The 23,987-nt window shown below is 50.5% G+C and overlaps 1 protein-coding gene across 13 annotated transcripts in view; it reads right to left on the bottom strand.

Moving 5' to 3' along the window:
* Nucleotides 1-23,987, bottom strand: part of CSK (C-terminal Src kinase) — a 914,950-nt gene that overhangs the window by 154,517 nt on the left and 736,446 nt on the right. For all 13 annotated transcript variants that reach the window (XM_069624501.1, XM_069624495.1, XM_069624502.1 and 10 more), the window contains one exon: nucleotides 21,349-21,414. In XM_069624501.1, the coding sequence (XP_069480602.1) occupies nucleotides 21,349-21,414 (66 nt within the window). The remainder of the gene's footprint in view (nucleotides 1-21,348; nucleotides 21,415-23,987) is intronic.

The raw sequence follows: 23,987 nt of genomic DNA, 5'->3' as shown, positions 1-23,987 counted from the left end.
CTTCGGGCTTTTTCGGCGTGTCTTTCGACTTGTGCGTAGCGCTCGACATGTCTTTCGGCGTACGCTTCTGGGCGTCGGCTACAGCGATCCTCGCCAAGCTCTCGGCGACTTGTTTGTCGGCGACTCGTTTGTCGGCGGAAGCTTGCGTTTTTGACGCTACGGGTGTCGAACGCTCTACGGCGGTATGCGCCTTCTGTTGATGCGCGCCGGCCGATGTTTTGGGGGTGGCACCCTTATTTGCCGAAAGCCCAGTCGCTGGTCGCGGCTGCGGTTGCGAGAGGGGCTTCGAACCCGAACAGTCCGAGGAGGCCGCCGGTGGAACCTGCGTCTCCTTGGGCGCCGAAGCTCTCTTCGTCTTAGACGAAGAAGAGCCGTGGGTTGTGTGCTTAAGTGAGTTTTTGTGTGCGTCAATGTCGCCGGGGTGTTCATCCCCATAAGCAGGGCGTGAGCCGAGCCCGTCGGGGCCGGGGACAGACGACGAAGCGCGCGAGCGCTCCTTAGAGGGGTTTTCGACTTCCGTAGCGGAGGTCGTGCTATCGCGTTCCTCGTCACTGTCGGTGGTAGCAGCGGCGGGTGAACCTTCGGCCTTCGACATCGCGTAGGCCGCCCACCTTTTAACCCTACGGTCTTTTAGAGTTTTAGGCTTAAGAAGCCGACAAGCCGCGCAACCTTCCTCCTTGTGATCGAGGGGCAAGCAGCGGTTACACCGTGAATGCTTGTCCTTCCAAGTAAATTTGCCTTTGCAAAGCGGGCAAAATCTAAAGGGTGTCCTCTCCATAGCCGAGGTAATAAATCGTGATAACCACCCCAAGGGAAAGGAAGGGGAAAGGGAAAGGCATTCTCAGAAAAGAACCAGATATGTCCCACGACCCCACTCTCCCTACTGTATATGGCCTGCGAGGCCAGGCCACGTGTTCGGCAACGCCGAAGGATTTCCTCCGCTCGACCCTCCGTCGAAGATCTTGCTCGGCGGAGAACAGCTTCACAACTGCGTCGAGGGAGGGAGTATGTGTTTAATATTAATGAGAAAACGACCAAAGGTCGAGGAGATGAAATTTGCAATGTCTCTTGAGGAGCTCCGCGTAAAGGCGACCAGTAGCTGGGCGGAAAAAAACAATCTGAGGGACGTCGACGCGTGAGGGATTGTGGGTACAACGCACGTCACTATAGGGATAGTGTTTCAGACACGCCTTGTCGACGTCCCTTTTCGACTACGAAAAACAAAATGCAATACTCCGCAGTGACCACTGGATGTCGGACCTATGCACAGCATGTGATTCTAAGCAGATTAACAAACATCAGAAATATATATATGATACATTACTCACCGTAATCGTATTTCTGATGCTTGTATCTGCTTAGATTCACATGCTGTGCATAGGCCGACATCTAGTGGAAGCTGCGGAGTATTACAGTTTGTTTTTCGAAACTCGAAAATGGGCGTCGACAGAGGGCGTGCCAGTAATACTATCCCTAGTGTGACGTCCACTGTACCCAAGATCCCTCACGCGTCTAGGATCCTCAGATTGTATTTTTTCTGACATGAGGTAGCATGATGAGTAGCGTGAGTACAGGTAATCCAAGCAGATAGATAGAAAGGTAAGACCACTAGATCGTCCCACTGACCACTTGCCTGAGACCACTGTTTCGCCAACCATTCCTGCATGGGACGCATGCGCAGGCGCGCGTGGGGGACCAGGTAAATACATGACGCCATCATGCCCAGCAAACACATTGCTTTGCGTACCGTTATTTGGTGACCAGACTGATATTGCGGAATTTGCAGTAGTATATTCCGAATTCTTTCCTCTGAAGGAAATGTCAACCCCTCTTGAGTATCTAGGATTGCTCCTAGGAACTGTTTGGAGGTGCTTGGCACCAGGCTTGACTTTTTCTCATTGATTGAGAAGCCTAATTCGTGGAGGAGGTCGATAGTCCTTTGAATGTTTGTCCTGCAAATTACTGGGGTTTCCCCCGTTATGAGCCAGTCGTCCAGATAAGGGTACACCGGGATTGGCTCCCTGCGTAGGTGTGCAGCCGCCATGCCAGTACCTTGGTGAATACCCTTGGTGCCGAAGCTATCCCGAAGGGCAGTACCTTGAACTGGTAGTGCCGACTGTCCACCTTGAAGCGCAAGTACCTTCTGTGCGCTGGGAACATGGAAATATGAAAATAGGCATCTTTCATATCCAAGGTTGTCATGTAATCCCTTTTTTAGGAGGGGGGATTACCTCTTGTAGCGTAGTCATACGAAATTTTTGGGGCTTGACATACTTGTTGGCAGGCCGTAAGTCCAATACTGGGCGCATTGTCAAATCTTTTTTTGGCACATGGAAGTAAGTTGAATAAATACCCTTGTTTACCTGGTGTCCCGGGACGAGTTCTATCGCGTCCTTTGCTAGCAGATTGGCGATCTCCTCGAGGAGAATCTTCTGATGTTCTAAAGAGCGAACTCTTTGTCATGGAGGATGGTTCTGGGGACGCTGCAGTAGTTCTATACAGTATCCTGCGGATACTGTTGACAGCACCCATCTGTCTGATGTGATCCCTTCCCAAGCCTGGGTGAAGTTGGAAATGCGTCCCCCTATTGGGGTTGCGTGAGAAGGGACCCTGAACTGAGCGTCACTGCTTTGGTGGAGGCGTGCCGCCTCCTCTACTGGGGCTGCCTCTGCCTTTACCACGTCCTCTCCTATTACCCCTGCCGTAACCCTGGGTAGACTGTTGGCTGTTGTTGTTCCACTGTGTACCCTGCCCCTGGGAATAGTTTGATCCTCTCTGGGAATTTTGGCCGCGTGGGCGACGAAAATTTCCATTCCCTCTCTGGGTAGGGGGTTTATTGGTTAGTTGGCCAAGGGACTTGAGTGTCTCATATTCGTCCTTGGCATTCTTCAGCGCGTCCTCGACCGCCTTACCAAACAGATCGGCTTCCACCGGTTTGTCCAACAATGATGCCTGGGTTTCTGCCTTAAAACCAGACTGCCGTAACCACGCATGTCTCTTGATAACAGTACCTTCTGCTATCAATCTGCCTGCGTTGTCCGCGGCGTCAAAAGTTGCTTTTAAAATGCAACCAGACACGGCTCTACCCTCTGCTGAAATTCGTGCTAACTGGCCCTTTAAGGGTTCTGGTGCAGAGGCTAGGAGTGCCGCGACTTCTTCCCACTGATGGCAGTTGTAGCTGGCCAACAGGGTGGTGGCGTTTGCAATCCTTGCCTGATAGGCGGACGTTGAGGCTACTTTCCTGCCAAAACCATATAGTTTTTTGCTCTCCTTGTCTGGAGGAGCTTCGGACAACGACAAGAGTGTTCCAGCCCTCTTACGAATGTTAGTGACAACCAGGGAGTCTGGCTTCAGATGTCCTCTTATATAGAGAGGGTCAGACTGGGCTGCCCTGAAAAGTTTTTCAACTCTGGGATTGACTGCTCTGGTGAGGTTCGGGTTCACCAGGAACGGGTCTATTCTTCGCTGAATAGAATTAAGGATAGGGATGGTCTGGGCAACAGGCCTCCTTTCTCCCACTAACTCCTCGGCAAATTCCCTCTCCTCCTGGACACCGTGGGTGTCAGTATGGAAATGTTCTGCTGCTCGTGCGAGAACCTCGTTCAGGAGGGGTTGGTTATCGACAGGGGAGTCGGTAACCGGGGCTTCCTTCTCTACCGGGGAATCTACTCTGTAGGTTTCAGGGTCTTCCTCTTCTTGGTCCTCATCATCCCCATAGTAGCCCGTCCCGGTTTGCTCTTCTACCATGCCAAATTCTTGGTCCTCACCAAAGGAAGTCTCTCCTTGATACTGTGAGTATGGCCATGAGTATGGTTGTACATCAAAGGGGTCCGAAGACCTCATAGGTGTCTCAAACCGGGGCTTCTTACTCGGGGGGATAGTATCATTAGAGCCTGAGGGTGTAGACCCTTGTTGATTTTATGAAAGGAAATGGTCTGGATTTTTGTCATAAAAGTCTGCCAAAGAAGACATCCTTGACATGACCCTATCTATGTCATCACTCAACCATTCTTTGGAACTGGGAATGACGCTCTCAGAAAGTCTAGGAGACTTATCCCGAGTAGACTTGCTGGTTTTAGAAATAGCAGCAGACTTGGGCTTGTCTGTCAGTTTAAGAAGAGTGGAGTGTTTTACAGGTGTGGAAGAGTGCAGTGGCTGCTTCTTCTGCTGTTTTCCCCCCTCCCCGTGAGTGGAAGAGTGTTTTCCCTGTCCCTTTGTGGTTCCGGAGGTTTTCGACGCCTGGCGTCGAGGATCGGGGTAGAGTCCCTGTCCTTCGAACGTGGGGCTGCGCTGATCTTGTCTGCGGGCTCCGACTCCTGGAGAGCGGCCTGGGGGTGGAAGTCGTCTTCGTCCTCCGACGATCGAACTTCTGTTAGCTTAGGGAGCGAGGCACTCTTGGCAAGAGTGGATGATTGCCTGGAGTCATGTGACAATCTCGATCTAGAACGCCCAGAGGACACCAATTCGGACCGTTCTCTATGTGCCTCTTTCCGAGAACTCGACGTCGTCGAGTCTCGGTTGGACTTTGTGTGTTTTGTGTGAGTGGTGTGTGAACCGCTTGTGTCGCCGGGGGTCTTCACCATAGCCGCCCTGTCGGACGACCTTCCGAGGTCGGGGACTTGCGCTCGGCTGTCTTTAGACGCCGTAATGCCCTCGCCGTCCGAAAGCACGGCGTCGCTGCCATCGCTGAAGGCGCCCTCTGCCGCCATGGCCGCCTGCCTGGCGTGGTGGGCCCAACGCTTCGTCGAACGGTCCTTAAGTGTCTTAGGTTTAAACCTACTACACGCTCTGCAGTTCACCTCGGGGTGGTCCCTCGGCAAGCAGAGATTGCACGTGGCGTGCCTGTCGACCCAAGGGTATTTGCAATTGCACTTGGGGCAGAATTGAAAAGGGTTACCCTCCATACGCACCTTGAGGCAGCGGGCTGGTAAGTGTAGGAAATGTATAAGATGTACCTATATACCAAGAGTGAAGAGTATGTCCAACCCCCCACTCTCCCTACTTGCAGGGCCGAGGCCAGAGGCCTTCCGAGGCACAAATCCGTCGTGCAGCAGCAGACGGTCGAATTCTTCTCCAAGCCGGCGTCGAGTGTCTAAGTTCGACGTTGGGGTGGGGAAAGGATGTAATTTTATCGATACTTTAGCAAAGGTATGGCTAAGGCCAGGGGACTCCGCAAAATGCTTCCGACCAGTATGGCGGAAAAAAACAATCTGAGGATCCTAGACGCGTGAGGGATCTTGGGTACAGTGGACGTCACACTAGGGATTGTATTACTGGCACGCCCTTTGTCGACGCCCATTTTCGAGTTTCGAAAAACAAACTGTAATACTCTGCAGCTTCCACTAGATGGCCTATGCACAGCATGTGATCTAAGCAGATTCCACAAGCCTCAGAAATATATATATATATATATATATATGGGGGGGGGGGGGGGAGTACCCCCACAGACCCCCACCCCACCTTACACCTATACATTTTTATTAACTTTACCCCCCCCCCACACATAAATATGCGAATAAATGGGGGGGCAGACTTTTGGTGGTAGGACTTTTTCTTTCATCCTAACCCTTTTAAGAAGTGGCATGACCCAGTCTTCTTTGCGGTTATCAGGAACTGACCAGTTTTTGAAAGATGAGTTTATGAGAGTTGTAATAAATGGGGCTAATTCTCTTGCGCTGTCCTTGATTCCAGCCGGGCATATGTCACCCTGACAGTTGGAAAGTTTTATCCACAGGATTATATTTTCCACTTCTTTGATAGAAACTGGGGAGAATTGGAAGGGAGTGCATCGTGGAGCTTGATGATTAGGGGATTCAGTGATTCAGTATGAGTACCTGCACACGTAGAGCAGGGTTAGTATAATAGGAATACCACTACTGATGCATATTTTTACTTGGGCAGTAAACAACTTGATTCTTCTGACCACCCACTAAATGGAATATGCAGAGCATGTGACTCTAAATGGACTCACAGGCTCCAGAAATAAAGATATACATACTAGTGTGAAACAATATTTGGACTTGATATTGTTTGTGTGTGCAAGATCTGTACTTTACCACGGTCTTCACTTTTTGGAAGAGTGAAGACTTGCTTGCGCATCAATCATGTTTACCAGTCAGCGCTTGGCCTAACTGGAGGACGATAGCTCTGCATACCATTACAGATTGTCTCTCTGAACCCCACAACAGCCATTGTCCAACTCACAGACAGGTATGATGGTAAACATCGACAAGGTCTCCTGCCTGGCTATGGGGACAGGAGGCCTATCTGAGGTAGTGGATGATTAGCTCGAGGGAGGTTTAGGGAAGATCACTTGGTCTCCTTCCCTTGGTTCCCAGTGCTTGATAGGGGACAATCACAAGAACCTCTATGCTCTGGACCCCCTCCCAAACAGAGAGCCCGAAGCTCACTCTCAGAAGACCCAAAGACTTCGAAAGGAATGCAAAAAGATTAAATGTATCCAAAATGCCATTCAGATGCCAATAGGAACATTAGTACTGATACTGTTAGTCCGCCCATGGTTTCAGGGACGGCACAACACAGCCCCAGTGCAACGCTCTGAACTGTGGAGACCCACACTTGATAATATGCTGGTTGCGAGTACTGGTTTCATGACAGCAGGTTTCTTCGTACTACAGCTCTCAAGACCCACACTTGATGCAATGTTGCAAGTGCACATTTTCTGATCGTGGAATTTTCCATGTTTGATACTAAGTTATCAATTTCTTGTCTCCTGGCATAGCATTGCCTCAATGAACATAGCATGTGAAATTCACTGCAAGCCAACTTTCTCTCTGCAGTGATACATGGAGTTTTTCCATCATACTCTTCATAGTCTGGGGAAAACAGGATACTTGGACCATGCAACAGTAATATCTGTGGCAGGAAAGAGGGCTTGGGGATGGGAGTGCAATCTTAGATGGCGGGCAGGCCAAAGGTATGTGTGGTCTAGCCCCTATGCCCAAAGTGAGGCTAGGTGCACCCAGAAATAACCACCAATCCCAACCCTGTCCCCAATTACAGGACAGATAAGCAGCAACTCACCAAAAGCCCTACCCAGGAGGAAAAAAAAACTTGAGACTCAAATCAGTGAGTATGGGCTTTTATAGGAGGTTGTGGCAGGCGATTGACTAGTGCTGAAGTGAAAAGTAGAGCATTAATTATGAGTTATTCACCGTAGTGACCAACATACTCTTAGTCCATAGTCCCCTATCCTCCATAATGGATGGGCGTCCCATCCAAGGGACGGGAGACGGAACCTTTTTCACCAGAAAAAACCTTCTTCCCCTTTAAATTTAGAGGCGTGTGGGGATGCGGCCCTGGGAGCATGCGCTGCCCTGACTCTGCCCCTCAGCGTCACTCCTCAGTCCCCCATTGATGCGTCGCCAATATTTAACATTGCCTAATGACACCAGTATTATTTGGAGGGAGGATGGTGGGACGTATGGAGGAAAGGGGACTATGGACTAAGAGTACATTAGTCAATACGGTGAGTAACTCATAATTACTCTTACGTCCCGTCCCCTTTCCTCCATACTGCATGGGCGATTCCAACTGAATGTAGCCCCAGGGTGGAGAGGAGACCCACCTTAAGCAAGTTCCTTAGAACCGCCTGTCTGAATGCTGCATCTGATTTAGAGACAGCGTCCAAACAGTAATGCTTACAGAAAGCTGAAGGGGTAGCCCAGGTAGCCGCCCTGCTCATGGCTTGCCACGGGATAGGTCGCTGGAAAGCGATGGCCATGGCCTTGGCTCTGACCGCGTGGGCGTGCATGTTGGCTGGCAGTGGTTTGTGCTGCCCCTCGTAGGCCTCTGATGGCCGCAACCATCCACCGTGCAATAGAAGCCTTGGATGCCTGATAACCGGGTCTGGAGCTACTGAATGTGAGAAAAAGTGCGCATGACTTGCACAAGCCCTTGGTCCTGTCCAGATAGAATTTCAGAGCGCATCTGACATCCAGACAGTGCAAGACTCTGAGCCTCGTCCTTGGGGTCAGCAAAGAAAGTAGGGTAGGACAACCCACCCTGTTCCATTGGTAAGGAAGTGCATTGTGGCCCTCTTGAGGGCCGTAATCTTGTCCACCGAAGGAAAAACCTACTCGGAGCTCGTATCCCAGATGAGGCCCAGGAAGGTGAAGCTCTGCGCGGGCTGCAGCTGTGACTTGAGGTTGACAGTGAACAGCAGGTCGTGGAGAGTGTTCATCAGCATGGAGGAAGTGTGGATAACCCCATCCGGGGATCTCGACCTGACGAGCCAGTTGTCCAGGTATGGGTAGACATGGTGGCCTGGGCCCTGAGGAGGGCTGCCACTGTATTCATGAGTCTGGTAAATACCCTGGGGGCTCAGTTGAGGCCAAGGGTAGCACCTTGTACTGAAAATGACAGCCCATGATCCTGAAGCGTAAGAAGGAGCGATGAGGTTGCAAAATCGGGACATACAAGTAGGCGTCCTTCAGATCCAGGGAGCACATCCAGTCTCCCGTCTAGTGTCTCCGCAATGAGTACTGCCGTAACCATCTTGAATTTCTGAAGAGGGAGGTAGAGGTTGAGGGTGGATAGGTCCAACACAAATCTCAGGCCAGCCTGGTTCTTGTATGGTGAAAATCCTGGAATAGAAGCCTAAGCCTCTCTCGGAGGCTGGCACTCCTGCACCTGCTTGGCTCTCGACGAGCGACCGGATCTCCCTCAACAGAGTTGCCGTCCCAATTTGTGGGAGAGGAGGAGGGAGGAGAGGGAAGTATCGCTAGGTGGTACCCCTTGGATACTACAGAGAGGATCCACGGGTCCATAAAGTTCTGGTGCCAGAAATGCACGTGAGAGGCAAGCCTGCCACCCACTGGAGACACGTGGGCTCGAAGGGACACGTCATGCCTTTTTTCCATCAGAGGCTGCTGCTGAGGAGGGGGACTGAAAGAAGCCCTTGCCCCCCCCCCCTTTTAGTTGCTTGCTGACGGTGCTGAGAGAGCGGTCAGGTTGTCTCGACCTCCATTCCTGGAATCCCCGGAACCCCCCCCAAACACCTGCCCCTTGTCAGAGCATTGATGATACTGGGTGTACGCCTTGGGCGTGTGTGGACTTCATCAGGATACAGGCTTTGCAGTCTGCAAGTTGTATCTAATTCCTAGTTGGTGGTAGAGTGGAAGAGGTCACTACCCTTGAACGGAAAGTCCAATATGCGAACCTGGAAGTCAGGGTTTAACTTAGTAGTCCGAAGCCAGGCCGTCCTTATGTCCATGGCGTTGCAGATGGCCGGCAAGAGGAATCGATGTGGGCCACTGTGGACTCCATGATGTCTGGCGCTACCAGCCTGGATTCTCCCAGACCCACCTTGAAGCGTGCCTGGCTCTGCACCAAAAGTTCCGAAGGAAGTCTGCCATTTCCCGCCACAACCTCTGGTTAGCGGCTGCTAGCATGGCATCCGCGTTGGCCTGATGCATGTGCAGGGAGGCGTTGTGCACAGCTTCTTCCCGTACACCTCCAAGATCTTCTCCCCCTTGTCTAGCAGCACCGAGTACAAGATGGCCGAGGACGACTGAGGCTTAGAGTAGAGTGACGCTGCAGCGATCACCAAAGAATGCTGCTGGGGGTGCGTTGATAACAGTGTATCCCCTTCCATCTGTCTATACTTGGCATCGAGGCGTCGATTGACAGGTTGGGTCAAGTGTGGCTTGAGCCACCCCTTCTTGGCCAGAGCCACAACATCTTTCTGCATCGGGATACCCGTTTTGGCAGGTGGTCGTAGGGTGAGGACTTCTGCCAAGACCCCCTCCTCGGGCTGCTCGACCTCAGGTTGAGGAAGGCACAGATATTCTGCCAAACCTGCAAGCCTGTCATGGAAGGCCTTCGCTGATGGCGGTGTGTCAGGGTCCTCATCCTCGTCTGTGTCCACCAGAGTGGCCGGCTGGTCCGGAGGAGTGGTGGGCGCCGTGGGCTGCGGTGTGGAGACCGGAGCCGGAGGCTGCCGCAGAGGCTGGTGTGGAACCGCCTGTACTGTGGGAGGCAGGGGAGCCAGAATCCGAGAAGCCGGCAGGAGCAGCGGGGGCTGCGCTGGGGCCTGTGGTGCTGGAGCCATGGGAGGAATGACTAAGTGTGCCGGTGGAGTGACCGAAGGGAGCAAGTCCCTGACAGCATCCGTAGGATGACCCCCATCTGGGGGGTTCGCATCAGTGCCAAGAACCTTTCGAAGAACCCGTCTTCGGAGGCATGGGCAGAGATAGGGGATGTAGAAGGAGTCGCTGGGGGCTGCTGGGGCCGGAGCACACTCTTTCTAGCTAGCAGGGGAAAATCTGTCCTGCACTGCTGATGGATAAACTGTAGGCTCTGTACCCGATTCACACCAGTCCCACCTTGAAACTGGTTCACCCGCCTGCTCTGTTCCTAGGAGTGGCATCAGACAAGTGGCCATGTTTTCTGGTGCAGCGGCCATTTTGTCAAGCTGCGTGTCATGTGCTCCCTGGGTCCGGCCTCCTCCAGAACTCTTGGTTGTGGAGCATGAGGCCCACCTGGCACCTCAGGTCTGGGCCTGGAAGGTGTGTTGTCCTTGGCATTGTTGCCGGCAGTGCTGCGTGCAGGTGCCCCCTCGGTCACTGAGCCGGTACTCGGCGCTGCCCCTCTGGTGTACACCCAGTAAAAGAACCTTGCAGTCCCTCAGCACTGGTTCCAGAAGGATATGATGACCCTTCAGCCGGGAGGCCGGTAGCTGACTAGCCTCGGTGCATTTTGCTGGTAGTAGTACCCAATAGGTTACTCCCTCTTGGGCGTTTCCTCGGGAAGGAGTCGCCCTTACAGGGTGCGATGGAAAATAGCGGCCTACCTTTGGGCCTCGATCTCTGCTTAGCGATATACTTCAAGTCCTCTGGAGGCCACCCTTCGAAGACCTCTCTCCATCTAGAAAGCCCATTCTTCAGTGCACGTGGAGTCAGTGCGTCACACGTGATACAAACTTGCCAGCCATGGTCATGGCCAAGGCAGCGAAGACAAAGAGCGTGGAGGTCAGAAGTAGGGAAGAGCCCCTCGTAGGCTGTACACCTGCTGAAGTCCGCTGAAGTCGACATGCACCGGGGAGGAGCGTGATGCCAGCGGACCGAGTAACTGTGACAAAGAGAAGACAAAAAGAAAGAAGAAGAGCTCGGGGAAGAGCGCATGGTATTACATGGCCTAAGTCAAACCCAGGAGCGCTAGTGAAATCGCCCCGTTTCCCTCGATGCCGAAAAAGGAACTGGGGAGTGGCGCTGGGGAGGCAGAGTCAGGGTAGCGCATGCTCCCAGAGCCGCACCCCCACGTGCCTCTAAGTTTAAAGGCGAAGAAGGTTTTTTCTGAGTGGGAACTTCAGAACGTTAAGGTGTTGTGGAGGAGGTAGAAGTGGCAATCGTAAGGGGGTACAGTAAAGAAGAAAGGGATAACAGGTGGCCAGAAGAGTATTAAGGTGAAAGTGAAGAGCAGTCTGGTAGTCGATCTAAACGTCGGCCAGGTCGACCCTAGCCTGAAACAGGAGGCCAAAGGAGGAAAAGTCAGGAAAGAATTGAGGAAGGGTGATGGCACTTTATCAGGAAGGTGGCGAACCAGCCCATCAGAGGGTTAACAAGGTGCTACGATACAAAGGGGGAAATTGCTAATTCCATCTCACCCCAATAGAGAAAATGCACCTGTACCATCAGTTGGTCAACTTAATGGATATGCTCACCTGAAAGATTTTGACAGACCTGTTAAGATGGTTTTCCAAAATCCACCCTGAGGGTGGGTTTTGGGAGGCCAACAGGAAAGACACTGAAGTCAAGGTAACCCAATCAAGGTATTTTTGTATTTTATTTATTTATAACGCACCGTAGACCGTGGGCATCAGGGAGCACATATACACATAAGACAACGGTCATGAGACAGCAGGTGGCAGCTAAGAAGAATTATTCTAAGAGGAGTTTCTTTAGTGTTTTTTTTAAAGGTTCTGATGTTAGTGTCGGAGCGCATAGTTACAGGAAGGCCATTCCAAATTTTGGCCAAGCAGCTTGCAAAGGACCTACCAAGTCCTTTTGATCGTAGGTAGCAGAGCGATGCGTCGTATTCTCAAGGGGGGGGGGGGGGTGCGAGAGTGGTCTAGAGCTACAATGAGACACACAGAACACTTCAATAGTTCCAGTTAGATAGAGAAATACAAAAATATACAATAAATGATTTGGTCTTTAAAATACGCGCTAAGCAATGATGCCTCTAGGCTACCACACAGCGACTATAAAATGCATTTATACATTCATTCTTGTGAGAAGACAGAAAAGCACCCGATTCAAAAACAGTGCAATACAGTTAAGTGATTAGAGTCAGAAAACACAGTAGAAGCACTTAAGAGCAACACTAGAATGACATGCATTACTTACCATAAAAGCATTTCTGATGGTTGTATCTGCTTAAATTCACATGCTGTGCATAGTCTGACATCCAGTGGTCAATGCAGAGTATTGCATCTTGTTTATCGAAAGCCGAAAAGGGGACGTTGACATAGTCGTGTCTCTAACACTATCCCTATAGTGACGTGTAGTGTACCCAAAATCCCTCACGCGTCGAGGTCCCTCTGTATTTTTTCTGCCATGAGGGAGCCTTATGACTAACATGAGTGAGTACAGAAAAGAGAGAAGGTAATAAGACGTATATGATCCATCCATCCGAGTGGGGAGGAAGGGTGGGCGCATGTAAATCCGAGCAGATGCAACCATCACAAATGCTTTTACAGTAATTAATGCAGGTCTTCTGATGTTTGTTAATCTGCTTAGAATCACATGCTGTGCATAGACTAGCGAGCAGTACCCAGAGTTGGAGGTGGGTTGTGAGAAGGAACAGTAGAGAAAAGATGTCTTAGTAATGCTTTTCCCACCTGGGAATCAGATCTAGAATGGGCATCTAGAAAACAGTGTTTTGTAAAGGTGTGTACAGAACTCCAGGTTGCCGCTTTGCAAATGGACTCAAGGGGAACATTTGCAATGAATTCTATGGATGCCCAGGTGCCTCGAATAGAATGTTCTCTAGGCTTGAAGGGCAGTTCTCTCTTAGCAAGAGTGTAACAGAGAGTGATGCACTGGACAATCCATCTAGATATAGTGGATTTGGAGACTGCATCTCCTTCTCTTCCTACTGCCACTGAGACAAAGAACTGATTAGTCTTTCATAGTGGTCGAGTTCTTGCCATATAAAACATGACTGCCCTGCGCACATCAAGTGTGTGCAGGCTCTTCTCTCCCAAGTTTGATGGGTTTTGAAAGAATGTTGGCAATTCTATAGAATGGTTGACATGAAACTTTTAAATGAATTTCGGTGCAAACCTAGGGTGTGTGCGTTTGCCGTGGTGGGGCCGTGTTGTGTTCCAGGATGAGGTAAAGATGAGGCAGTTGCCTAATGCACTGATCCCCGAGAGCTCCGGATTGCTGCTGCCTTCAAGCAAGAGATGCATTTTCAAACCGATTTAAAGTTACTTTGGGCTGCTGGCTTCAGTGATGGTGACTTTAAAGTCCCATCGGGTCTGGAGGTCTGAATGTCGGGGACCGGCTGAACTCGATACAGTAACCGTGGGCTATTGTTGACAGTACCCAACGGTCTGTGGTAATTCCCTCCCATGCTTTCAGAAAAGATGTTAACCGGCCCCCGACCGGAAATGCATGCGAGGGGTCCCGAATCTTCGGGTCATTTGGTGGTGGTGGCGGCCGGGGAGCCTCTAGGAGTTGGGCCCGACCTCTTCCCTTGCCACGACGTTGTCCTCTTTGAGCATACTGCGTGTTATAACCACTGGTTCCCTGAGGGGAGGACCAGTTGCTGGCTGAGGTGTAATGCTGTTGAGTTTGTCGTTGGCCACGAAAAAAGCGCCTATTGCCATATCCGCGCTTATTAGGGGGTCTAGTGTCTTTAATGTTTCCTGCTCCTTAGCTGTTTCCAGTGCGTCATCAACCGCCTTACCAAACAAGTTGGAATCCTCAAGGGGTTTGTTAATGAGGGACGCCTGTGTTTCTGGCTTGAAACCCGAGTTTCTGAGCCATGCATGTCTTTTAAGGAGAACGCCGTGGACTAAGGAACGGCCAGCCGTTTCCGCAGCATCTAAAGTATTCTTGATGATGCTTTGGTTCACTTGAGTGCCTTTTGTGACGGTGGCCAATAAGCGGGTATGAAAGGGCTCAAGGACTTCTTGTAGACCTTCGTGCAACAGGCCCCATTGGCCATCAGCGTAACTAGCCAAAAGAGTGGTATTGTTGGCAATACGCGTGGCGAAAGCTGCAGAGGATGTAATCCTTTTCCCTAGAGCATGGAGCTTTTTCCCCGCTTTATCAGGAGGTGCCTCGCTGGTGTACAGTGGAACCCCCATCCTTTTTCTTGTGGTGGTATGGAATGACCCCTAATATATAAGGGATCTGAGGGTGAGGGGCTAGAAAGCTTCTCGATCCGTGGGTTTACACCTCTCGGGCAGGTGTAGATAAAGCGGGAATGAGGCGCCTCTTGATGGTGGCGAGGAGAGGTATGGCTTGGCTAGCAGGTGGCTTCTCTGATTATTCTTTCAACAAAATCGACTTCTGGGGTAGTCTCCCCCGTGTCAATTTGAAAGTGTGCTGCCGCCTTGCGTAGCATGGCATTAAATGTGGGTTGATCGTCCACAGGTGAAAGATCTGACAGGCGTAGTCTGTGGAGAGGCCAGATCCAAAGCATCAGGGTCCGTTGACGCCCCTGGGGACTGCTAGGGCTGTGGCTCACATATGTCGGGGTATTCTTCAAAGTCTACAGGGTCTTGTAAATCCTCAGTATTTATGAATTCATCCTCTTCCTGAAAGTGGAGATCCTCTTCAGTGAGGTCATATGTGTCTAGTTCTTCCTCATGTTGGTCGAAAAGTCTTGGGAATTTGGCTCTAGGGTCTTGAGGGAGTACCTCCCTTGGCCTTTTAGGTGTACTGTGTTCAGAAGTGGATACAAATCTATCCAGCCTGTTCATACAGGATTCAAATCTCTCCCTAGTCCAGTGGGATGACCCAGAGCGGTCTAGTGGCGTAAAGGCTTGCTCCTCCGCCTCTAGGCATCGAGATCTCTCCCATAAAGTGGAGATACCCCCGTCGCCCTCTGAGAATCCTTCCTGTGGGCCCCACGGTGGGGAAGTACCTCTGGGTCTCTCCTTCGACGTAGGGAGAGGTTCCGGCGTACCTTTGCTAGGTTTCGGCGTATCCCTGACCTTTTGAGCGGGCTTCGGTGACTCCTTCACCAGCCGTTTCTGAGAGCCCTGGGAGACTATCCTTGCTATGCTTTCCACGACCATCCTCTCTGTCGGAAGCTGGTTGCGAGTAGTTTTCGGCAGAGCCGGAACCTTGCCGTCGACGGAAGCCTTCTTCCGAGGTGTCACGACGGATGATGTTTTAGTGGTAGCGCCCTTAGTAGTGCACTAGACAGCCTAGTCGCTAGGCGCGCATGCGGCTGCGAGGAAGGCTGCTGACCCTTATGGTCGGTGGAGGCAGCCGGCTGTGTCGGCGTCTCCGTTGGTGCTGAGGCCTTCTTCGATTTACTCAACGAATAGCCGTGGGTTGTGTGTTTGTGTCCGTCGGAGTCGCCGGGGTGTACATCCCCAAAAGCAGGGCCGGAGCCGTGCCTGTCGGGGCTGGGGACAGACGCCATGGAGCGAGAGGGTCAACAACTTCCGTTACGGAGGTGAGTTATCACTATCTCCCTTGTCACATTTGGTGGCGGCGGCAGTGGGTGAGGAATCAGCCTTCGACATCCCGTAGGCTGCCCACCCTTTGACCCTGCGTTCCTTCAGAGTTTTTGGTTGAAGGAGCTTACAGGCCGCGCTACCGGCCTCGTTGTGGTCGAGGGGTAAGCAGCAGTTGCACCGCTTGTGCTTGTCCTTCCACGCAATTTGCCTTTACAACGTGGGCAAAATCTAAAAAGGAGTACTCTCCATAGCTGAGGACATAATAAGTGATAATGACCCGGAAGGAAAAGGGGGAGAAAAGGAAAGGCATTCTAGAAGAAACAAATGTCCACCCCGACCCCCACTCTCCCTACTGTGTAGGCTGGCGAGGCCGGGCCATGTGTTCGGCAGCGCCGATAGGATCACCGTCCGTCGAAAACCACTACCGTCGAAGATGTGGAATGGCCATCGAAAGAGGACTGGAGGGGATATGAGTTAACAATAATTAACAAAATCGACCAAGGGCATGTGATTCTAAGCAGATTAACAAACATCAGAAAGTTAGCTTACACTTATTGTGAAGCCCAAAGCCAAATGTAACTCCTGGTATGACTCGGATCTCGTCACCCTTAAACGCAAGTGCAGGGTGGCAGAGAGGAAATGGCGTGCTTCATGTTCCTCCTCTGACAAACTGGCCTGTCGCCTGCTCCAAAGGCAATACCGGCTCTCCGTTCTCACCAAGAAGAGAGCCCTTATCCAAGCCCGCATCTCTGGGGCATCTAACAATTCGACAGAACTCTTTAAAATCTGCAAGGAGCTGGCCAACCCTGCTGCAGTCTCTACCTCTCCTGTCCCCTCCCAGGCCCTCTGCACGGCACTGGCCTCTCACTTCATTTAAAAATCTCAGGACATCCTGTCCTCACTCTCCTCCTATAACCTCCCCTCCTCTATTCCCTGCCCTTCCTCTGGCTCTTCTGCAGCCACGCCTCCTCTCTCCTTCTCTTCCTTTCCCCTTTTTTCTGCTGACGAGGTTTCAAGACAAGTCCGATCTATGAAAGTCTCGTCAAAACAGGTCCACCCCTGTTCCTCCAAAACTATCAAGGACCACATTGACTCCTTGGCTCCTGCCCTTGCTGACTTCTGCAATCACTCCTTCGCCTCTGGAGTCTTCCCATCCCCTCTCAAGCACTCCCTTGTGCACCCCCTTCTTAAGAAACCCTCTTCCGACCCTTCCTGCCCAGCTAACTATCCCCCAATCTCTATCACTCCCTTCCTGGGCAAGCTCCTGGAGAAACTGGCCATCTCCCAGCTTAATCTCCATGCTGAATGTGTTGGTAGTCTTCATGACCATCAGTCTGGCTTCAGAGCTGCCAGAAGCACGGAAACTGCTCTCCTGAACATCCGTGAGGACCTGCTCTCGAACCTTGACTCTAACATTCCATGTGTTCTAATTTTGCTTGATCTCTCTTCTGCCTTTGATACTGTCAACGATACCATCCTGCTCAACCGTCTCCGTGATAACCTCGGTATCACTGGTCAGGCTCTGACGTGGCTGACCTCTTTCCTCTCAAATCGACCCTCCCAGGTCCAACTGGGGTCTTTCCTCTCTGACATCTTCTTCTCTACCTGTGGTGTCCCCCAGGGATCTAACCTCTCTCCCTGGCTGTTCAACCAGTATCTGGCACTTCTCGCCCACCACATCGCCGCTCTCTGTCCCTACTTTCAGTGCTATGCGGATGATACCCAACTCATTTTCAGGCTACCCTCGGCCTCCTCTTCTCCTTCCCTCATCTCTGACTGTCTTTCTGCTATCCAGGAATGGTGTGCCGCCAACGACCTCTGCCTTAATGCCAGTAAGACTGAGATTCTACTCATCGGCACTCCCACTCCCTCCGTCCCTGCTGCTCTCTGGCCGGCCTCTCTGGGCCCTCTTCCTGCTCCTACATGCAAGGCAAAAAACCTTGGGGTCATCTTCGACTCCACACTCTCCTTCTCTCCTCACATATCCGACGTATCTAAGAAGTCACACTACCAGCTACACCTCCTCAGAGGTATCCTTCCTTTCCTCTCCTTCCCCCAGAAGCTCACTGTCTCTAGAGCCCTGGTTCTCTCTAAGCTGGACTACTGTAACAGCCTCTATCTTAATCTGCCCGCCTCTACTCTCCGCCCTTTGCAACTCATCCAGAACAGGACTGCAAGACTTGTCCTTGGCCTCAAGCCCAGGGACCGTATCTCTCCAGGACTGAAATCACTACACTGGCTCCCAGTGACTGCGAGGATCAAGTTCAAAACCCTCTGCATTGTCCACAAGGCCGTCTGGGGCCTTGGGCCAAAATACCTTCAACTCTCTCTTCCTTCTCGAGCTCTTCGCTCATCCGCCTCCAACTCCCTCAGGGTCAGCCGCTTCTCCAAACAACGAGTTGGGGGCAGATCTCTTTCCACTGCAGGGGCCTCCCTCTGGAACAGCCTTCCTACCTCCCTGAAACTTCAGGAGAACCACCTCCGGTTCCGGAAGCACCTCAAAACCTTCCTCTTTGCCTCCGCTTTCTCTCCCCCTCTCCCCTGCTAATATTACTGAAACTGCACTGAATCTGCAAATGGGCCATTCACAGTTCTCGGCCCAGCCACTCTCTCCTGCACTGCCTCCACGGCAACCCCTGCACTACGGGACTGTGTCTGTATCCATACAGCCCCCCTTCCCAGCACTTGTCTGCACTTACCTCGCACTTGCCACCAGCTGGCCCTTGTTATTTATCCTGTATGCTGTATGCTAATAACCCTGTACTGCACTTTCCCCTCTCCCTTTCCACCATGCACTTTTCCCTTCCCCTCTACCCTTGCACTTGCGCGATCTGAATGACACCTGGCCTAGTAAGATTGTTGTCTGTCTCCCCTTGTTCCCCCCCCCCCCCTGCCTCGTCGCGCCTTGAAACACTTGTGTATAGGCGCGTTACAAATGCCTTATCATATCATATCATTAAATCCAGCCCTTCAAAGTATTGGGGCATGGAGCCCTAAATTCATCAGTTCCAAGAGATCTACTTTTCTGGCAGGTTTACTATTAGATTGGACGATGGCAGTGGTTGCGATTCAGAGTTCCAAAAGTTAGGAAAAGTTCAGGTAAATAGCTGTCTCAATCCCACTACATTAAGGAAGGCTTAGGAGTGGATCAAACGCTAGGCCACGAGAGAGAGAGAGAGAGACGAGAGAGAAGAGAAAGAAAGAGGGGGAGAGAGAGGGGGGGAGAAGGAGAGAGAGGGGGACAGATGGGGGGCCAGGACTTTACGCCCATGTAACCTTATGGAGGATAGGAGAGAAAGGAACAGGCATGTCAACTTACCGCCCCCTCGCTCCCCTTTCTCCAGAGACCACTTCAGAGGTTCCGGATTACATAGGGAGACATGTCCTTAAGTGTTTGGTTCAGTCGACGGGGCCGTTTGTGCAGAGGTCACATTCGGAATTCAGAATTTCATTTTGGTCAGACGCGGTATCTGCATCTTGGTTCAAGGGATTATACAGCTGGTGATGCTTACCACAAAAGAAAGGATTCCTGCAGAGCAGGTGATCTCATGAGACCTCCCAGGAGCAAATAAGACAGATTGCAACGCGAGTCACCACGGTCAAGCAACAGGCGTCTTCAGTTGGCAATCAAAGGGGCAGACCCTGCTTGGCTTCCATTTGGACTAATGGGTTCAAAGTGCAGGAGCGGCATCTTGTAGCAAAGTTTGAAGATCCTCCATGTTTCAAGGATGCACTCAGAACACCAACGGCTGCCACAAGGTAGCCAAGGAGAGAGCGGGTAAGACCACCGGGGATCCAAGAACCCTTACTCAGCACGCAAGGATCTTCGAGCAGGGTTCTAGACTGGTTGTTCCCACTGGTCCAGGAGTCGAAGCACCAACAAGTGCCTTCTTGAGATCAGGGTTTCACCGGGACTTGGCTGGAGGCAATGCTGGTCATCTGAAACAGCCACCCTCGGGTTGTCAAATCTGCTGCACTCCCTTTGAGGGGTCTCATCTCCAACGATGAGCTGTCGAAGGACTGCAGGAGTCCTCCTTTTATTCAAAATCTGGACTGGAAGCGTGCCCAGGTCCACCAATGGGAAGGATCTGCAACACTCAAAAGGGAGTGGCTATCCAATTGTAGATAGCCACTGAAATCTACCCTGTAACAGAAACTCTGGGGCATGGATGTGGGCCACACACACAGACTACCACTTTGCCTGATAAAGGGCATTCCATAAATGGCAAATCGGGACCAGAGAGGGCAGGAAGGAGGATAAAGGACACAATGGCCAAAGGACAAGCGAACATCTCATGGCGCAGCCATTTTAGAGTAAATGGTACTTTTTATGGCATTTTGCTGTAAAATGAAAAAGTGCACGATTATATAGTGAAAAACGTGGAAGGAAAATATCCGCTGCCACCAGCCAATCCAGGACACATTGCATTTGTAACCAAAGTTACAAAAGAAAAACGAACTGCAATTCACTGTCAGGTGATGTGTGCAGCTTTAAAAATACAAGAAATCCACGAAGGGAGACAATCTCTCAGTATTGACAGTCGTATGGACTGATCAGTTTTCCTATAAGTATAGGTAAAAAGACAAGGGAAGAAAATCATAGGGCTCGACTTGCCTCCAAATGTCAGGACGAGTCAAAACAAAGCAAAACGAAAGGGCGCCCCCATAGAAGTCTATGAGAAGTAAGCAGCAAAAAGAAAATCTTTCCTAACAAGAACTAAGACTGGCCAATGGTGTTTGGAACTGCTGGGGACCATGCAATGACATTGGCAGGTAGGACAGTATCACACCCAGTGTGAGAGACTTGGTTTCATCAGTGTCGTGCTTTATCCCCTTTGTTCAATTTCTGTGTAAATAAAGCCTGTGAAATGTCCTTCAAGTTCAGTCTTTACTGCATCTTTGGCGGTCCTCCCGACAAAAGATAATGAAGCAATGCACGGATAAAGAAAGTAGGAGAAGCCGCCCCCATAAAATCTTCTTGAGACATAATGGCTGCTCTTTTGAACGCAGAGGTGTAATTTACCTTACCAATGTTGGCGAGACCAAAAATGTAGTTTTGCGGATGAAAAAAAAGATTGGATGAATAAGTATTCTACTCAGCCGCCTTTAGAGTCTGGAGAAAGAGCCTGTTGAATTCCAGTCATTTCCATAATAAAACATTATTTTTGGTGCAATCAGGCGAGTCCGTGAGGACTGGCGAGAAGAAATTTCACGAATGAGAAAGTAAAGGCGCATGCAGGCAATAAGTGGTTTACAAAGGTAAGAAGACGATGCACTGGCTTAAAATATAAGAATCGTTCATCAGAATGCAGAGTCTGAAGATAAACATAATTGGCAAAGTCTTATTAAACTTTTTCAGTCACATGGGTTTAATGAACGTCACTCCATCACAGACCATAACATTCCCCAATGTCAAAGGTTTAATGTACCTGCTGGTGAACGGAACTGCAGCGCCATGAGACTAGGAAAGATGTTCCTGAAAACAGCTCGTAAAAGCTAGCACCCACAAACACAAAGGCACCACTCAATGGAGGAAATGTGGAAGAATCACTGCATTAAAGCACCCACAACGGAACATAACATGTTGCATATGCCAATGAGTTTGCAAACATTACCGTTATGAAAGCATAATAGTACATAAAAAATATGGTTTTCTGTACTCGGACAAACCATTAAGGCGTTACCTCCAAATTCCCCCTTTCCAATTATTTGCAGCAGTTTTAAGTCTTTCCTGTGCAGAGCCCAACCACCTGAAACAAGACAAAGTTGGTGTCAAAGAAGAAGAATCAAACACGTTATAAAACAGAAAAAGCATGCACTGACAAAGCCAACATTTTGGGCCTTTGTGAGGCATGAGATAGGCGTTTTCCAATCACTGTCATAATGACTCTACCTAGTAATTCAATGTCAAAAGACGGCCAATGGGGTTAGTTCCTTGATCTTTCATGTACAGGAGAGCTGCCTTTTGATTTTCCCGGCGGGTTGATTTTTAGGTTGTTCCATTGAGGCTATTGGGATTTTTACCTAAGGGGGGCGGGTGCACAGTCCCCAGCACCCTCTTCCTAGTTGCCACAGATCATGTCAGTGCAAGGCAATTATATAATGCCTATACAAGAGCCAAACATGTTGCTGTTGGTCAATGCTCGTTTTTAACAGGAATTCAGTGCAAGAAACAGATGCAGAGATACACATATTTCTTATAAATAAAGTGGCTCAAGATACACTTGGAAACATTTTTTTTATTGCATATGGGTCTGGTTTCCAGCCGCAATTAAGCCATTTACTTTCACAAGACCGATTAGAAAGAACATTGGGATACACTTAAGCATACTGTGCTAGCTCAAAGAGATCCCCAGACAGTTATTTTGGCCAAGGGGGGCAGACAGTGGGTGGGAATGGCCATAGCGACTAGCATGGCGAAGGCCACTTAATAGGTGGCTAAAAAGCCAAACTATGTCCACTGGCTGCGTGTCCCTCCTCACATCCCATATCTCTATTTTCACTTTCAATGCCAATAGTTTTGGTTTGAAGGCAATACTTACAGTGACACCTAATAACCAAAAATACTTCGAGAAAGACAACCAAAGATTTAAAATGAAATGACCGCCTGCAACTACGGGTATCCACTCTCTGGGTGTCTTCCAAGCGTAAACATAATATTTGATCATTTCAATTGTATTGTGGCTATATTATTGTATTACAATTACTGTAGCCGCTGTTGTACACAGATACGTTGATTTACAGATAGGTTTGCGCAATATAAAGCCTAGCATATACACATGCATGCGTTCATTCACCGCGTGCCTCAAAATAGGCACATTTGCTGTAACTCTGTATTCTCCATTAACCCTCGTGAGGTCTGAACCCATTTAAGGGTGTCCTTTACTGACAGCAATTGTGCGCAATGCATTTATAGTGTGCAGTGCTAGGCGGGTGCACCCTGAACACCATTCGACCCTTTATTTAGCAAAAGCTGGTGCGGAGGTCTGGGGTTCTTCTGCTCCTGCTACCCAAATACAACGCAAAGACCATTTCCTGTGTTATTTGGGGAGTAACGGTGCCTCCGGTTACCCCATTCCTCTGGATGCACGCCTAGGTTAAATTACAGACCTCCTTAATTTTAAAGCACAAACATTGTGAGAAAGACTTTGGGGCAGAAATGGAAATTATAAGTTACTCACTGTAATGACTAAGGTACTCTTAGACCCTTTCCTCCATACTGCATGGGCGTCCCTTCCAAGGGATGGGAGACCGAACCGTTTACCAGAAAAAAACCTTCCTCTTTAAATTTAGAGGCGCACAAGGGTGCGGCCCTGGGAGCATGCGCTGCCCTGACTCCGTCCTCAGTCCCCATAGACGCGTCGACAGTAGATTAACATTGCCTAATGACACCAGTTTTATTAGGGGGGGAAGTTGGTGGGACGTACGGAGGAAAGGGGACCACGTTAGTCACTACGGTGAGTAACTTATAATTACTCTTACGTCCCGTCCCCTTTCCTCCATACTGCATGGGCGATTACAACTGAGTGTAGCCCCAGGGTGGAGAGGAGATCCTCCTTAAGCAAACAGGTTTCTAAGACCACCTGTACGAAAGCCGTGTCAGATCTAGAACCGGCATCCAAACAGTAGTGCTTGCAGCAAGCTGAAGGGGTGGCCCATATGGCCGCCCGGCTTATGACTTGCCAGGGGACATGCCGCTGGGAAGCGATGACCGCTGACTTGGCTCTGACCGCGTGGGTGTGCATGTTGGTGGAAGATAGCACTATTTCTTCATTTAGATGGAATGCGGAAGGCCCCTTGGGCAAGAATACTGGGTGTGTCCACAGGACTACTTTATCCCTGTGAAACGTAGTATATGGCTGAGGCAACCAGCGCCTGGATATTGCCGATTCTGCGAGCCGAGGTGAGGCCCACTAGCAAGGCCGTCTTAATGGTGACCAGCCTGATGTCCGCGGATGCCATTGGTTCAAATGGTTTGTGCGCTAGGGCACCCAGAACTATGTTGAGGTCCCACACGGGGTGTGGCCTCTTGATCGGTGGGTAGAGCCTGGCTAGACCCGTCAAATGTTTCTTGACAATCGTGTTGGAAGATGAAAAAATCTCCTCCCGAGTTCCTGTACGCCCCAATGGCTGCCATGCAAGTGCGGCAAGTGTCTACCTGTAAACCTGAATGGGCGAGGTGCACCGAGAAGGAGAGCACGTCGTCCAAGGAACATGCAAGGGTGTTGACACCCTTAGAGTCTGCCCAGTGACAGGACCTGCTCCACTTGCTCTTATACTGGGCCCTGGTAGACTTGCTCCTGGTGCTCTGTATGATCTCTAA

This window comes from Ambystoma mexicanum, chromosome 11 (genome assembly GCF_040938575.1).
Source record: "Ambystoma mexicanum isolate Mex_15411 chromosome 11, UKY_AmexF1_1, whole genome shotgun sequence".
NCBI classification, from domain to species: Eukaryota; Metazoa; Chordata; class Amphibia; order Caudata; family Ambystomatidae; genus Ambystoma; species Ambystoma mexicanum.
The sequence above is the reverse complement of the archived record's forward strand: the minus strand, read 5'-3'. Positions and strand labels throughout refer to the sequence as shown.